The sequence below is a fragment of the Salmo salar genome, chromosome 17, assembly GCF_965601325.2.
Source record: "Salmo salar chromosome 17, fSalSal1, whole genome shotgun sequence".
In the NCBI taxonomy this organism is placed as follows: domain Eukaryota; kingdom Metazoa; phylum Chordata; class Actinopteri; order Salmoniformes; family Salmonidae; genus Salmo; species Salmo salar.
Genome location: NC_138307.1, coordinates 26,427,501 through 26,444,974, shown reverse-complemented (window position 1 = coordinate 26,444,974; position 17,474 = coordinate 26,427,501). Strand labels below are relative to the sequence as shown.

Sequence of the window (17,474 nt, the reverse complement as noted above, 5' to 3'; positions counted from 1 at the left end):
TTAGGGACGTGTCGTTAGGGACGAGTCGATAGGGACGTGTCGTGAGTGTTGTGCACTATACGTACATGTCGTTAGGGACTCGTCGTTAGGGACGTGTCGTGAGTGTTGTGCACTATACGTACATGTCGTTAGGGACGCGTCGTTAGGGACGCGTCGTTAGGGACGTGTCGTGAGTGTTGTGTACTATACGTACATGTTGTTAGGGAATCGTCGTTAGGGACGCGTCGTTAGGGACTCGTCGTTAGGGACGTGTCGTTAGGGACGTGTCGTGAGTGTTGTGCACTATACGTACATGTCGTTAGGGACGCGTCGTTAGGGACGCGTCGTTAGGGACGTGTCGTGAGTGTTGTGTACTATACGTACATGTCGTTAGGGACGCGTCGTTAGGGACTCGTCGTTAGGGACGCGTCGTTAGGGACGTGTCGTGAGTGTTGTGTACTATACGTACATGTTGTTAGGGACTCGTCGTTAGGGACGCGTCGTTAGGGACTCGTCGTTAGGGACGCGTCGTTAGGGACGCGTCGTGAGTGTTGTGTACTATACGTACGTGTCGTTAGGGACTCGTCGTTAGGGACTCGTCGTTAGGGACGTGTCGTGAGTGTTGTGCACTATACGTACATGTCATTAGGGACTCGTCGTTAGGGACGTGTCGTGAGTGTTGTGCACTATACGTACATGTCGTTAGGGACTCGTCGTTAGGGTCTCGTCGTTAGGGACTCGTCGTTAGGGACGTGTCGTGAGTGTTGTGCACTATACGTACATGTCGTTAGGGACTCGTCGTTAGGGACGTGTCGTGAGTGTTGTGCACTATACGTACATGTCGTTAGGGACTCGTCGTTAGGGACGTGTCGTGAGTGTTGTGCACTATACGTACATGTCGTTAGGGACTCGTCGTTAGGGACTCGTCGTTAGGGACGTGTCGTGAGTGTTGTGCACTATACGTACATGTCGTTAGGGACTCGTCGTTAGGGACGTGTCGTGAGTGGGGTGCACTATACGTACATGTCGTTAGGGACTCGTCGTTAGGGACGTGTCGTTAGGGACGCGTCGTTAGGGACGTGTCGTGAGTGTTGTGTACTATACGTACATGTTGTTAGGGACTCGTCGTTAGGGACGCGTCGTTAGGGACTCGTCGTTAGGGACGCGTCGTTAGGGACGTGTCGTGAGTGTTGTGTACTATACGTACGTGTCGTTAGGGACTCGTCGTTAGGGACTCGTCGTTAGGGACGTGTCGTGAGTGTTGTGCACTATACGTACATGTCATTAGGGACTCGTCGTTAGGGACGTGTCGTGAGTGTTGTGCACTATACGTACATGTCGTTAGGGACTCGTCGTTAGGGACTCGTCGTTAGGGACGTGTCGTGAGTGTTGTGCACTATACGTACATGTCGTTAGGGACTCGTCGTTAGGGACTCGTCGTTAGGGACGTGTCGTGAGTGTTGTGCACTATACGTACATGTCGTTAGGGACTCGTCGTTAGGGACGTGTCGTGAGTGTTGTGCACTATACGTACATGTCGTTAGGGACTCGTCGTTAGGGACGTGTCGTGAGTGTTGTGCACTATACGTACGTGTCGTAAACATTGAGCAGCCAGTTGAGACACATGTCGACACACAGCGGGACGTTGACCAGGTTCCCATGCTGCTGGTCCAGTTTCTCATAGAGGCTGGTCAGACACGTCATCACCTGCATGATGTCCATCAGCTGCTCATTCTGCTTCAGGCCATGCTGCTCAAAGACCTCACACGCTGCGGGCATACCCAGGAGGTCCACTGGAGAGGAGAGGAGGGAGGAGAGAGGAGAGGAGTGGAGGAGATGAGGGAGGGGAGAGAGGAGTGGAGGAGATGAGGGAGGGGAGAGAGGAGGGGAGGAGATGAGGGAGGGGAGAGAGGAAGGGAGGAGATGAGGGAGGGAAGAGAGGAGAGGAGGAGATGAGGGAGGGGAGAGAGGAGAGGAGGAGATGAGGGAGGGCAGAGAGGAGAGGAGGAGATGGAGGAGGGGAGGAGATGAGGGAGGGGAGAGAGGAGGGGAGGAGATGAGGGAGGGGAGAGAGGAGAGGAGGAGATGAGAGAGGAGGGGAGGAGATGAGGGACGGGAGAGAGGAGTGGAGGAGATGTGGGAGGGGGGAGAGGAGTGGAGGAGATGAGGGAGGGAGAGAGGAGGAGTGGAGGAGATGAGCGAGGGAGGGGAGTGGAAGAGAGGAGGAGACGAGATGAGGGAGGGAGGGAGTTACTGAGTAACTGATGTGTAACAGAGTAACTGATGTGTATCTGATGTGCAACAGAGTAACTGATGTGCAACAGAGTAACTGATGTGTAACAGAGTAACTGATGTGTAACAGAGTAACTGATGTGTACAGAGTATCTGATGTGCAACAGAGTAACTGATGTGTAACAGAGTAACTGATGTGTAACAGAGTAACTGATGTGCAACAGAGTAACTGATGTGTGACATAGTAACTGATGTGCAACAGAGTAACGGATGTGTAACTGATGTGTAACTGATGTGTAACAGAGTAACTGATGTATAACAGAGTAACTGATGTGTAACAGAGTAACTGATGTTCAACAGAGTAACTGATGTGTAACAGAGTAACTGATGTGTAACAGAGTAACTGATGTGCAACAGAGTAACTGATGTATAACAGAGTAACTGATGTGTAACAGAGTAACTGATGTGTAACTGATGTGTAACAGAGTAACTGATGTGTAACAGAGTAACTGATGTGCAACAGAGTAACTGATGTGTAATAGTGCTTGGCGGAAATGAAAGAGTGGGTGAGAGACTGAGGGATGATGAATGAGTGAGTGATGTAGAGTGTGAGGGGAGGACAACGGACGAGAGGGTGATGGAGTAGAGCAGGTACTGTAGGACAGTAACTCTGTGAGGGGTGATGGAGTAGAGAGGTACTGTAGGACAGTGACTCTGTGAGGGGTGATGGAGTAGAGGAGGTACTGTAGGACAGTAACTCTGAGGGGTGATGGAGTAGAGAGGTACTGTAGGACAGTGACTCTGTGAGGGGTGATGGAGTAGAGGAGGTACTGTAGGACAGTAACTCTGAGGGGTGATGGAGTAGAGGAGGTACTGTAGGACAGTGACTCTGTGAGGGGTGATGGAGTAGAGGAGGTACTGTAGGACAGTAACTCTGAGGGGTGATGGAGTAGAGGAGGTACTGTAGGACAGTAACTCTGAGGGCTGATGGAGGAGATGAGATAGTTTTGGGCGGTGACTCTGTGAGGGGGCTGGAGGGCTGATGGAGGAGATGAGATAGTTTTGGGTGGTGACTCGGTGAGGGGGCTGGAGGGCTGATGGAGGAGATGAGATAGTTTTGGGCGGTGACTCGGTGAGGGGGCTGGACTTACGACAGAGAGCTTTCTGCAGGCGCCTCAGCTTCATGGCTGTCCGGTAGGCTGAGAAACGCACGTTGTTCAGGTCGGCTGCAGAGACACATGGAGAGACAGTCACTAAAACTAAATACACTGTAAAACATGGCTATCTCCATCCATAATCAGCCATAGGCCTGCTACTTGACTTGATGTAGCTCGCTCACACTTTTGGTACAGTAAAATACAATTGTATAGAGCTAGGGTTGCAAAATTTCAGAAACTTTCAATAAATTCTCTGGTTTTCCCCAAATCCTAGTTGGAGGATTCCAGGAATCAGAAGGGAATAAGCAGGAAATCCAACCGGGATGTCTGGGAAAACAGGGAATTTATTGAAAGTTCACTGAATTTTGCAACCCTATACAGGGCAAACCTAATCAAGTGCATCTGAAATAGTTCCTACTTGACAAAGGTTCAATTTGTCTGTTGGTCCACTGTATGTGGACCTCTTACCCAGAGACTGGTAGAGGTCGGCCATCTTGGGATGGTCCCAGCATGTTGTCTGTGTCTGGTGGCTGGAGGAGAGGTCAGGAGAATACAGAGGTCAATACAATCAGGGCCATGCACAGAACTTTTAGGGTCCAAAAAAGTTTTCTGCAACAGCTCATTAAGCAATTATGACATTGATTATTTAGTTCCATAGAAGCAATAGATGGACACATCTTAAAGGCAAATTAAATGACACAAATAAAGAACCCTTAGCCTCAAAGGCTTCAGTCTTATTCACTTTAATAATCCTACCATATGCTACAGTTAACACGACGACTTGCAGGCAGTGGGTTCAGAACAACAACAACAAATATGAGTGTGTGAATTTCTACCACCACCCAAAAGGACACTTTGGAGATTGGAAGGGCAAAGGGGCATGTGCTCTGCACAGGTAGAGTCCTATCTGTCCACATACCTGAATATACACACACACACAGCGCAAGAGACATGTTGACTGCAGAGAGTACACAAAGGGGTTATATCACGTGACGCCGTGTACACACTGATTGTGTGTGTGTGTCTGTGGGGTGAAGGAACTAGGGAAGACAGTAAAGACAGTAAAAGGTCCTATGGGGTGAAGCAGGGTAAAGGAACCAGGGAAGACAGTAAAGACAGTAAAAGGTCCTATGGGGTGAAGCAGGGTAAAGGGACCAGGGAAGACAGTAAAGGGTCCTGTGGGGTGAAGCAGGGTAAAGGGACCAGGGAAGACAGTAAAGGGTCCTGTGGGGTGAAGCAGGGTAAAGGAACCAGGGAAGACAGTAAAGGGTCCTGTGGGGTGAAGCAGGGTAAAGGAACCAGGGAAGACAGTAAAGGGTCCTGTGGGGTGAAGCAGGGTAAAGGAACCAGGGAAGACAGTGATGGGTCCTGTGGGGTGAAGCAGGGTAAAGGAACCAGGGAAGACAGTAAAGGGTCCTATGGGGTGAAGCAGGGTAAAGGGACCAGGGAAGACAGTAAAGGGTCCTGTGGGGTGAAGCAGGGTAAAGGAACCAGGGAAGACAGTGATGGGTCCTGTGGGGTGTAGCAGGGTAAAGGAACCAGGGAAGACAGTGATGGGTCCTGTGGGGTGAAGCAGGGTAAAGGAACCAGGGAAGACAGTGATGGGTCCTGTGGGGTGAAGCAGGGTAAAGGAACCAGGGAAGACAGTAAAGGGTCCTATGGGGTGAAGCAGGGTAAAGGGACCAGGGAAGACAGTAAAGGGTCCTGTGGGGTGAAGCAGGGTAAAGGAACCAGGGAAGACAGTAAAGGGTCCTGTGGGGTGTAGCAGGGTAAAGGGACCAGGGAAGACAGTAAAGGGTCCTATGGGGTGTAGCAGGGTAAAGGAACCAGGGAAGACAGTGATGGGTCCTGTGGGGTGAAGCAGGGTAAAGGGACCAGGGAAGACAGTAAAGGGTCCTGTGGGGTGAAGCAGGGTAAAGGAACCAGGGAAGACAGTGATGGGTCCTGTGGGGTGTAGCAGGGTAAAGGAACCAGGGAAGACAGTGATGGGTCCTGTGGGGTGAAGCAGGGTAAAGGAACCAGGGAAGACAGTGATGGGTCCTGTGGGGTGAAGCAGGGTAAAGGAACCAGGGAAGACAGTAAAGGGTCCTATGGGGTGAAGCAGGGTAAAGGGACCAGGGAAGACAGTAAAGGGTCCTGTGGGGTGAAGCAGGGTAAAGGAACCAGGGAAGACAGTAAAGGGTCCTGTGGGGTGTAGCAGGGTAAAGGGACCAGGGAAGACAGTAAAGGGTCCTATGGGGTGTAGCAGGGTAAAGGAACCAGGGAAGACAGTGATGGGTCCTGTGGGGTGAAGCAGGGTAAAGGGACCAGGGAAGACAGTAAAGGGTCCTGTGGGGTGAAGCAGGGTAAAGGAACCAGGGAAGACAGTGATGGGTCCTGTGGGGTGTAGCAGGGTAAAGGAACCAGGGAAGACAGTGATGGGTCCTGTGGGGTGAAGCAGGGTAAAGGAACCAGGGAAGACAGTGATGGGTCCTGTGGGGTGAAGCAGGGTAAAGGAACCAGGGAAGACAGTAAAGGGTCCTATGGGGTGAAGCAGGGTAAAGGGACCAGGGAAGACAGTAAAGGGTCCTGTGGGGTGAAGCAGGGTAAAGGAACCAGGGAAGACAGTAAAGGGTCCTGTGGGGTGTAGCAGGGTAAAGGGACCAGGGAAGACAGTAAAGGGTCCTATGGGGTGTAGCAGGGTAAAGGAACCAGGGAAGACAGTGATGGGTCCTGTGGGGTGAAGCAGGGTAAAGGGACCAGGGAAGACAGTAAAGGGTCCTGTGGGGTGAAGCAGGGTAAAGGAACCAGGGAAGACAGTAAAGGGTCCTGTGGGGTGTAGCAGGGTAAAGGAACCAGGGAAGACAGTAAAGGGTCCTATGGGGTGTAGCAGGGTAAAGGAACCAGGGAAGACAGTAAAGGGTCCTATGGGGTGTAGCAGGGTAAAGGAACCAGGGAAGACAGTGATGGGTCCTGTGGGGTGTAGCAGGGTAAAGGAACCAGGGAAGACAGTAAAGGGTCCTATGGGGTGAAGCAGGGTAAAGGGACCAGGGAAGACAGTAAAGGGTCCTATGGGGTGTAGCAGGGTAAAGGGACCAGGGAAGACAGTAAAGGGTCCTATGGGGTGTAGCAGGGTAAAGGAACCAGGGAAGACAGTAAAAGGTCCTGTGGGGTGTAGCAGGGTAAAGGGACCAGGGAAGACAGTAAAGGGTCCTATGGGGTGTAGCAGGGTAAAGGAACCAGGGAAGACAGTAAAGGGTCCTGTGGGGTGTAGCAGGGTAAAGGAACCAGGGAAGACAGTAAAGACAGTAAAGTGTCCTATGGGGTGTAGCAGGGTAAAGGGACCAGGGAAGACAGTAAAGGGTCCTGTGGGGTGAAGCAGGGTAAAGGAACCAGGGAAGACAGTGATTGGTCCTGTGGGGTGTAGCAGGGTAAAGGAACCAGGGAAGACAGTAAAGGGTCCTATGGGGTGTAGCAGGGTAAAGGGACCAGGGAAGACAGTAAAGGGTCCTATGGGGTGTAGCAGGGTAAAGGGACCAGGGAAGACAGTAAAGGGTCCTGTGGGGTGAAGCAGGGTAAAGGAACCAGGGAAGACAGTGATTGGTCCTGTGGGGTGTAGCAGGGTAAAGGAACCAGGAAAGACAGTAAAGACAGCGATGGGTCCTGTGGGGTGTAGCAGGGTAAAATAACCAGGGAAGACAGTAAAGACAGTAAAGTGTCCTATGGGGTGTAGCAGGGTAAAGGGACCAGGGAAGACAGTAAAGTGTCCTATGGGGTGTAGCAGGGTAAAGGAACCAGGGAAGACAGTAAAGGGTCCTATGGGGTGTAGCAGGGTAAAGGAACCAGGGAAGACAGTAAAGGGTCCTGTGGGGTGTAGCAGGGTAAAGGGACCAGGGAAGACAGTAAAGGGTCCTATGGGGTGAAGCAGGGTAAAGGAACCAGGGAAGACAGCGATTGGTCCTGTGGGGTGAAGCAGGGTAAAGGAACCAGGGAAGACAGTAAAGGGTCCTGTGGGGTGAAGCAGGGTAAAGGGACCAGGGAAGACAGTAAAGGGTCCTGTGGGGTGTAGCAGGGTAAAGGAACCAGGGAAGACAGCGATTGGTCCTGTGGGGTGAAGCAGGGTAAAGGGACCAGGGAAGACAGCGATTGGTCCTGTGGGGTGAAGCAGGGTAAAGGAACCAGGGAAGACAGCGATTGGTCCTGTGGGGTGAAGCAGGGTAAAGGAACCAGGGAAGACAGCGATGGGTCCTGTGGGGTGTAGCAGGGTAAAGGAACCAGGGAAGACAGTAAAGGGTCCTGTGGGGTGAAGCAGGGTAAAGGGACCAGGGAAGACAGCGATTGGTCCTGTGGGGTGAAGCAGGGTAAAGGAACCAGGGAAGACAGCGATTGGTCCTGTGGGGTGAAGCAGGGTAAAGGAACCAGGGAAGACAGTAAAGACAGTAAAGTGTCCTATGGGGTGTAGCAGGGTAAAGGGACCAGGGAAGACAGTAAAGGGTCCTGTGGGGTGTAGCAGGGTAAAGGAACCAGGGAAGACAGTAAAGACAGTAAAGTGTCCTGTGGGGTGAAGCAGGGTAAAGGGACCAGGGAAGACAGTAAAGGGTCCTGTGGGGTGTAGCAGGGTAAAGGAACCAGGGAAGACAGCGATTGGTCCTGTGGGGTGAAGCAGGGTAAAGGAACCAGGGAAGACAGTAAAGACAGTAAAGTGTCCTGTGGGGTGTAGCAGGGTAAAGGAACCAGGGAAGACAGTAAAGTGTCCTATGGGGTGTAGCAGGGTAAAGGGACCAGGGAAGACAGTAAAGTGTCCTATGGGGTGTAGCAGGGTAAAGGAACCAGGGAAGACAGTAAAGGGTCCTATGGGGTGTAGCAGGGTAAAGGAACCAGGGAAGACAGTAAAGGGTCCTGTGGGGTGAAGCAGGGTAAAGGGACCAGGGAAGACAGTGATGGGTCCTGTGGGGTGAAGCAGGGTAAAGGGACCAGGGAAGACAGTAAAGGGTCCTGTGGGGTGAAGCAGGGTAAAGGGACCAGGGAAGACAGTAAAGACAGTAAAGTGTCCTATGGGGTGTAGCAGGGTAAAGGAACCAGGGAAGACAGTAAAGTGTCCTATGGGGTGTAGCAGGGTAAAGGAACCAGGGAAGACAGTAAAGTGTCCTATGGGGTGTAGCAGGGTAAAGGGACCAGGGAAGACAGTAAAGGGTCCTGTGGGGTGTAGCAGGGTAAAGGAACCAGGGAAGACAGTGATGGGTCCTGTGGGGTGTAGCAGGGTAAAGGAACCAGGGAAGACAGTAAAGTGTCCTATGGGGTGTAGCAGGGTAAAGGAACCAGGGAAGACAGTAAAGGGTCCTGTGGGGTGTAGCAGGGTAAAGGAACCAGGGAAGACAGTAAAGACAGTAAAGTGTCCTATGGGGTGAAGCAGGGTAAAGGAACCAGGGAAGACAGTAAAGACAGTAAAGTGTCCTATGGGGTGTAGCAGGGTAAAGGAACCAGGGAAGACAGTAAAGACAGTAAAGTGTCCTATGGGGTGTAGCAGGGTAAAGGAACCAGGGAAGACAGTAAAGGGTCCTATGGGGTGTAGCAGGGTAAAGGAACCAGGGAAGACAGTAAAGACAGTAAAGTGTCCTATGGGGTGAAGCAGGGTAAAGGGACCAGGGAAGACAGTAAAGGGTCCTGTGGGGTGTAGCAGGGTAAAGGAACCAGGGAAGACAGTAAAGTGTCCTATGGGGTGTAGCAGGGTAAAGGAACCAGGGAAGACAGTAAAGGGTCCTGTGGGGTGTAGCAGGGTAAAGGAACCAGGGAAGACAGTAAAGACAGTAAAGTGTCCTATGGGGTGAAGCAGGGTAAAGGAACCAGGGAAGACAGTAAAGACAGTAAAGTGTCCTATGGGGTGTAGCAGGGTAAAGGAACCAGGGAAGACAGTAAAGACAGTAAAGTGTCCTATGGGGTGTAGCAGGGTAAAGGAACCAGGGAAGACAGTAAAGGGTCCTATGGGGTGTAGCAGGGTAAAGGAACCAGGGAAGACAGTAAAGTGTCCTATGGGGTGTAGCAGGGTAAAGGAACCAGGGAAGACAGTAAAGGGTCCTGTGGGGTGTAGCAGGGTAAAGGAACCAGGGAAGACAGTGATGGGTCCTGTGGGGTGTAGCAGGGTAAAGGAACCAGGGAAGACAGTAAAGGGTCCTATGGGGTGTAGCAGGGTAAAGGAACCAGGGAAGACAGTAAAGGGTCCTATGGGGTGTAGCAGGGTAAAGGAACCAGGGAAGACAGTAAAGGGTCCTGTGGGGTGTAGCAGGGTAAAGGAACCAGGGAAGACAGTAAAGTGTCCTGTGGGGTGTAGCAGGGTAAAGGAACCAGGGAAGACAGTAAAGTGTCCTATGGGGTGTAGCAGGATAAAGGGACCAGGAAAGACAGTAAAGTGTCCTATGGGGTGTAGCAGGGTAAAGGAACCAGGGAAGACAGTAAAGGGTCCTGTGGGGTGTAGCAGGGTAAAGGGACCAGGGAAGACAGTAAAGGGTCCTATGGGGTGTAGCAGGGTAAAGGAACCAGGGAAGACAGTAAAGTGTCCTATGGGGTGTAGCAGGGTAAAGGAACCAGGGAAGACAGCGATTGGTCCTGTGGGGTGTAGCAGGGTAAAGGAACCAGGGAAGACAGTAAAGTGTCCTATGGGGTGTAGCAGGGTAAAGGAACCAGGGAAGACAGTAAAGGGTCCTATGGGGTGTATCAGGGTAAAGGAACCAGGGAAGACAGTAAAGGGTCCTGTGGGGTGTAGCAGGGTAAAGGAACCAGGGAAGACAGTAAAGGGTCCTGTGGGGTGTAGCAGGGTAAAGGGACCAGGAAAGACAGTAAAGTGTCCTATGGGGTGTAGCAGGGTAAAGGAACCAGGGAAGACAGTAAAGGGTCCTATGGGGTGTAGCAGGGTAAAGGAACCAGGGAAGACAGTAAAGGGTCCTATGGGGTGTAGCAGGGTAAAGGAACCAGGGAAGACAGTAAAGGGTCCTATGGGGTGTAGCAGGGTAAAGGAACCAGGGAAGACAGTAAAGGGTCCTGTGGGGTGTAGCAGGGTAAAGGAACCAGGGAAGACAGTAAAGTGTCCTATGGGGTGTAGCAGGGTAAAGGAACCAGGGAAGACAGTAAAGGGTCCTGTGGGGTGTAGCAGGGTAAAGGAACCAGGGAAGACAGTAAAGGGTCCTGTGGGGTGTAGCAGGGTAAAGGAACCAGGGAAGACAGCGATTGGTCCTGTGGGGTGTAGCAGGGTAAAGGAACCAGGGAAGACAGTAAAGGGTCCTGTGGGGTGTAGCAGGGTAAAGGAACCAGGGAAGACAGCGATTGGTCCTGTGGGGTGAAGCAGGGTAAAGGAACCAGGGAAGACAGTAAAGACAGCGATTGGTCCTGTGGGGTGAAGCAGGGTAAAGGGACCAGGGAAGACAGTAAAGTGTCCTATGGGGTGTAGCAGGGTAAAGGAACCAGGGAAGACAGTAAAGGGTCCTGTGGGGTGAAGCAGGGTAAAGGAACCAGGGAAGACAGTAAAGGGTCCTGTGGGGTGTAGCAGGGTAAAGGAACCAGGGAAGACAGTAAAGGGTCCTGTGGGGTGTAGCAGGGTAAAGGAACCAGGGAAGACAGTAAAGGGTCCTGTGTGGTGTAGCAGGGTAAAGGAACCAGGGAAGACAGTGATTGGTCCTGTGGGGTGTAGCAGCGTAAAGGAACCAGGAAAGACAGTAAAGACAGCGATGGGTCCTGTGGGGTGTAGCAGGGTAAAATAACCAGGGAAGACAGTAAAGACAGTGAGTGATGGTTCCTGCATTCCAAACACCATTCAGACTAAAACTCTCAGCATGACCCTCTCACCTTGGCAAAGAGCACAGCCGCTGCTGGCTCCACTGGAGAGTGTGTGTGTGTGTGTGTGTGTGTGTGTGTGTGTGTGTGTGTGTGTGTGGATGGCGGCAGTTAAACTAGCTAGCTGTTATATAATTCCACCTGCTTTTACAGTGACTGTGTCAAATCACTTAGTCTAGCCAAAGTGTTAGCTACTAGTTACAGTACTACCTATCTCCTCTCCTCCACATCTCCTCTCTTCCTCCTTTCCTCTCTTCCTCCTCCACCTCTCCCTCCTCCTCCTCTACTCTCTTCCCCCTCCCTTCCTCTTCTCCTCTCTTCCACCTCCTTCTCCACCTTACCTCCTCCTCTCCATTCCTCTTTCTCCTTCTCCTATATCTCCCATCATCACACCTACTCCTCACCACTGCTGCCAGCTCAAAGTAGATTGAATAAATGTGTGTGACCAAAATAGAGCAGGAGTGGGTATGGGAGTGTATGAGGAAGTGTGTGGAGACGTGATGCGTCAGAAGGTTTAGACAAGAAGTCAAGTCAATGTTACGTTCCCAATGACAAAAATGACACAATGTTACGTCCCAAATGACCCTTTATTGTGCACTCCTTTTGACCAAGAGGGAATAGGGTGTCATTTGGGATGCATGTTAAACAAATCAAAATATATTATATATCTGAGATTCTTCTAAGTAGCCACCCTTTGCCTCGATGACAGCTTTGCACACTCTTGGCATTCTCTCAACCAGCTTCATGAGGAATGATTTTCTAACAGCTTTGAAGGAGTTCCCACATATGCAGAGCACTTGTTGGTTGCTTTTTCTTCACTCTGCAGTCCAACTCATCATAAACCATCTCAATTGGTTTGAGGTCGGGTGGTTGTGGAGGCCAGGTCATCTGATGCAGCACTCGCCATCACTCGGTTTTTGCGACTGCACTGGAAGAAACTTTCAAAGTTCTTCATGTCTTAAAGTAATGATGGACTGTCATTTCTCTTTGCTTACTTGAGCTGTTCTTGCCATAAAATGTACTTGGTCTTTTACCAAAATTCTGTATACCACCCCTACCTTGTAACAACACAACTGATTGGCTCAAATACATTAAAAAGTAAAGAAATTCCACAAATCCCACCTGTTAATTGAAATTCATTCCAGGTGGCTACCTCATGAAGCTGGTTGAGAGAATGCCAAGAGTGTGCAAAGCTGCCATCAAGGCAAAGGGTGGCTACCAATGTGACGGAGGAAACACCGTCCAACTGGCAACCGGGTCAGCGTGCACATGCCCGGCCCACCACAGAAGTCGCTAGCGCACGATGGTACAGGGACATCCCGGCAGGCCAAACCCTCCTCTAACCCGGACAACGCTGGGCCAAATGTGCGCCGCCTCTTGGTCGCGGCCGGCTGCGACACAGCCCGGGATCGAACCCGGATCTGTAGTGACGCCTCTAGCACTGCGATGCAGAGCCTTAGACCGCTGCGCCACTCGGGAGGCCCCTTCCATAGTATGTTGATTAACCTGGTTGTTCATGTAGCAAAATCTTCTGCTGGCACACCCTGGCTATATAATGGTGTTATCTCACCAGCATTTAGGCTAAGTAACAGAATACCATCCCTGATTTGAAGGTGTGTCTCAGTGTATGCATGATGTCATAGCCAGTCCTTCTATAAAATGATACTAGCCAATGTTTTCCCCTTGTAACCAGGTTGTCACATAGAGGTGAAAAGACGTCTTCCACAAGGCAGGCCATGTAGTCTACACTAGGCATACATGTACATCCTGTATATAAATATGAAACACACCAGTACTTTACATCACTATGAAGTGGAGAGTAATCCCATCAGGCATTTCCAGGAAGAGACTGATCCTCTCACCATTTCTATTTTTAAACATTCTATCAATTCTATGTTTATTCGTGTCATTGTTATTAAAAGACATTCAGTAGAGGCCAGAGTGAAGGACTGAATGGTTTCCATAGTGACTATACTGTAGTAGGAGTATTCACGTTGCACTACTACTCTACTAATACTCTGGACTAGTGTAGCCTATAGGCTATGTTCTAAATTATAACCTGGCTGGTTCCAGCCCTGAATGCTGATTGACTGACAGCCGTGGTATATCAGACCGTATACCACGGGTATGACAAAACATTTATTTTTACTGCTCTAATTACGTTGGTAACCAGTTTATAATAGCAATAAGGCACCTCTGGGGTTTGTGGTATATGGCCAATATACCACTGGTAAGGGCAGTGTCCAGGCACTCCGCGTTGTGTCTAAGAACAGCCCTTAGCTGTGGTATATTGTCCATATACCACAAACCCCAGAGGTGCCTTATTGCTTAAGTGGCTCCTTTGACCCCAACCATGATTTGAGGACCACCTTAAACCAAGACAGATGTGAGAACACATGATGATACTGTAGGAATCTCTCCAAGGCAGTTAACCAGCTGGTATGTCTAGTCTAACTCTAAAATAACAGTTAACCAGCTGGTATGTCTAGTCTAACTCTAAAATAACAGTTAACCAGCTGGTATGTCTAGTCTAACTGTAAAATAACAGTTAACCAGCTGGTATGTCTAGTCTAACTCCAAAATAACAGTTAACCAGCTGGTATGTCTAGTCTAACTCTAAAATAACAGTTAACCAGCTGGTATGTCTAGTCTAACTCTAAAATAACAGTTAACCAGCTGGTATGTCTAGTCTAACTCCAAAATAACAGTTAACCAGCTGGTATGTCTAGTCTAACTCCAAAATAACAGTTAACCAGCTGGTATGTCTAGTCTAACTCTAAAATAACAGTTAACCAGCTGGTATGTCTAGTCTAACTCTAAAATAACAGTTAACCAGCTGGTATGTCTAGTCTAACTCTAAAATAACAGTTAACCAGCTGGTATGTCTAGTCTAACTCTAAAATAACAGTTAACCAGCTGGTATGTCTAGTCTAACTCCAAAATAACAGTTAACCAGCTGGTATGTCTAGTCTAACTCTAAAATAACAGTTAACCAGCTGGTATGTCTAGTCTAACTCCAAAATAACAGTTAACCAGCTGGTATGTCTAGTCTAACTCTAAAATAACAGTTAACCAGCTGGTATGTCTAGTCTAACTCTAAAATAACAGTTAACCAGCTGGTATGTCTAGTCTAACTCTAAAATAACAGTTAACCAGCTGGTATGTCTAGTCTAACTCCAAAATAACAGTTAACCAGCTGGTATGTCTAGTCTAACTCTAAAATAACAGTTAACCAGCTGGTATGTCTAGTCTAACTCTAAAATAACAGTTAACCAGCTGGTATGTCTAGTCTAACTCCAAAATAACAGTTAACCAGCTGGTATGTCTAGTCTAACTCTAAAATAACAGTTAACCAGCTGGTATGTCTAGTCTAACTCCAAAATAACAGTTAACCAGCTGGTATGTCTAGTCTAACTCTAAAATAACAGTTAACCAGCTGGTATGTCTAATCTAACTCTAAAATAACAGTTAACCAGCTGGTATGTCTAATCTAACTCTAAAATAACAGTTAACCAGCTGGTATGTCTAGTCTAACTCTAAAATAACAGTTAACCAGCTGGTATGTCTAATCTAACTCTAAAATAACAGCAGTGTAATGATCCTAATAAACCTGCCATGCAAACTGTAGCTACTGTGAGACTAGAGCGTGTGTGTGTGTGTGTGTGTGTGTTCGTGTGTGTGTGTGTGTGTGTGTGTGTGTGTGTGTGTGTGTGTGTGTGTGTGTGTGTGTGTGTGTGTGTGTGTGTGTGTGTGTGTGTGTGTGTGTGTGTGTGTCAGCACGCTAGAGCTAGAGCGAGAGAGAGATTCATTATTCATGCTGTGTCCTTTCTGTGACCAGGAATCTGTGTCTCATTGAGATGTCAACTTCTTTTACTAGAAAGACCTGCATGACTGTCTGCCCACTGTAATCCAGTAGGTCTCCTGTCAGCCCGCTGTAATCCAGTAGGTCTCCTGTCTGCCCACTGTAATCCAGTAGGTCTCCTGTCTGCCCGCTGTAATCCAGTAGGTCTCCTGTCTGCCCACTGTAATCCAGTAGGTCTCCTGTCCGCCGCTGTAATCCAGTAGGTCTCCTGTCCGCCCACTGTAATCCAGTAGGTCTCCTGTCCGCCCGCTGTAATCCAGTAGGTCTCCTGTCCGCCCGCTGTAATCCAGTAGGTCTCCTGTCCGCCCGCTGTAATCCAGTAGGTCTCCTGTCCGCCCGCTGTAATCCAGTAGGTCTCCTGTCCGCCCGCTGTAATCCAGTAGGTCTCCTGTCCGCCCGCTGTAATCCAGTAGGTCTCCTGTCCGCCCGCTGTAATCCAGTAGGTCTCCTGTCTGCCCGCTGTAATCCAGTAGGTCTCCTGTCTGCCCACTGTAATCCAGTAGGTCTCCTGTCTGCCCGCTGTAATCCAGTAGGTCTCCTGTCTGCCCACTGTAATCCAGTAGGTCTCCTGTCTGCCCGCTGTAATCCAGTAGGTCTCCTGTCTGCCCACTGTAATCCAGTAGGTCGCCTGTCTGCCCACTGTAATCCAGTAGGTCTCCTGTCTGCCCGCTGTAATCCAGTAGGTCTCCTGTCCGCCCACTGTAATCCAGTAGGTCTCCTGTCTGCCCGCTGTAATCCAGTAGGTCTCCTGTCCGCCCGCTGTAATCCAGTAGGTCTCCTGTCCGCCTGCTGTAATCCAGTAGGTCTCCTGTCCGCCCGCTGTAATACAGTAGGTCTCCTGTCCGCCCGCTGTAATACAGTAGGTCTCCTGTCCGCCCACTGTAATACAGTAGGTCTCCTGTCCGCCCGCTGTAATACAGTAGGTATCCTGTCTGCCCGCTGTAATACAGTAGGTCCCCTGTCTGCCCGCTGTAATACAGTAGATCTCCTGTCTGCCCGCTGTAATCGAGTAGGTCGCCTGTCTGCTGTAATCCAGTAGGTCTCCTGTCTGCTGTAATCCAGTAGGTCTCCTGTCTGCTGTAATCCAGTAGGTCTCGTGTCTGCCCGCTGTAATCCAGTAGGTCTCCTGTCTATCTGCTGTAATCCAGTAGGTCTCCTGTCTATCTGCTGTAATCCAGTAGGTCTCCTGTCTATCTGCTGTAATCCAGTAGGTCTCCTGTCTGTCTGCTGTAATCCAGTAGATCTCCTGTCTGTCCGCTGTAATCCAGTAGGTCTCCTGTCTGCTGTAATCCAGTAGGTCTCCTGTCTGCTGTAATCCAGTAGATATCCTGTCTGCCCGCTGTAATAAAGTAGGTCTTCTTCTGTATGTCATCATGTAAATATTGTACTGAAGCGGACATATTGGATCTGCTGCTGCTACTGCTGAGGTGAAACTCTTGTCAACTATCCATAGCTTGTTTTAGCTCAATCCAAGATCATGTGACATATATTTTTGATTTATTTAACCTTTATTTAACTAGGCAAGTCAGTTAAGAACAAATTATTATTTACAATGACGGACTACCCCGGCCAAACCCGGACGATGCTGGCCCAATTGAGCGCCGCCCTATGGGACTCCCAATCATGGCCGGTTGTGATACAGCTTGGATTCGAACCAGGGTGTCTGTAGTGACGCCTCTAGCACTGAGATGCAGTGGCTTAGACCATTGCTTTTTGGATTGTGTCAAGATCATCATGTAACCAAGTGGTTTCCAACCAGGGGTACTAGGACTCTTGGCCTTTCCACACGGGCTACTTGAGAAGACTCATGAGGCCATAGGCCTCCTGGTAAAATGCACATGAGGGGTACTCCAGGCAGAGCAGAATTCAGTTGGTGGAACAGTAACTGAAACAGGTTGGGAACCACAGATGTAACCTTTCAAAGGCTTTTTGTTTTGGGTACTTGCAGGTGCAACCACACTTGAACTGTGTCACTGTGGGGTGAAGCAGCATTTACCTGGTAATAATGCAGTATGAAGGAGACTGAGAGGTAACTACTAGCATGGCTGCGGGAAGAGTGTGTCAAATAAAAACCATCATCCTATCAGTCAGCTCCACCAGCTGGAGACCACACCCATGTGAGAGACCACACCCATGTCCACAGACAGGTGGGAGACCACACCCATGTCCACAGACAGGTGAGAGACCACACCCATGTCCACAGACAGGTGAGAGACCACACCCATGTCCACAGACAGGTGAGAGACCACACCCTCAAAATGTGTTCAGGTAAGAATGATGTTATATCAGTGGGATAAATGGATGTACTATCCACACGCACGCACGCACGCACGCACACACACACACACACACACACACACACACACACAGGCCTTAATATGTGTGAAGAGACTGTCACAAGTTTGAAGAAATGTTTGAATGACTCACATGGAATCTCAATA

The 17,474-nt window shown here is 49.7% G+C and overlaps 1 protein-coding gene across 9 annotated transcripts in view; it reads right to left on the bottom strand.

Annotated features, from left to right (window-relative positions):
• The window catches only part of LOC106592409 (dystrophin), a 429,474-nt gene that overhangs the window by 35,724 nt on the left and 376,276 nt on the right, over positions 1-17,474 (bottom strand). For all 9 annotated transcript variants that reach the window (XM_082963707.1, XM_082963700.1, XM_082963702.1 and 6 more), the window contains 3 exons: positions 3,837-3,898; positions 3,363-3,437; positions 1,571-1,772 (listed from right to left, as the gene is read on the bottom strand). In XM_082963707.1, coding sequence (XP_082819833.1) covers positions 1,571-1,772; positions 3,363-3,437; positions 3,837-3,898 — 339 coding nt within the window. The remainder of the gene's footprint in view (positions 1-1,570; positions 1,773-3,362; positions 3,438-3,836; positions 3,899-17,474) is intronic.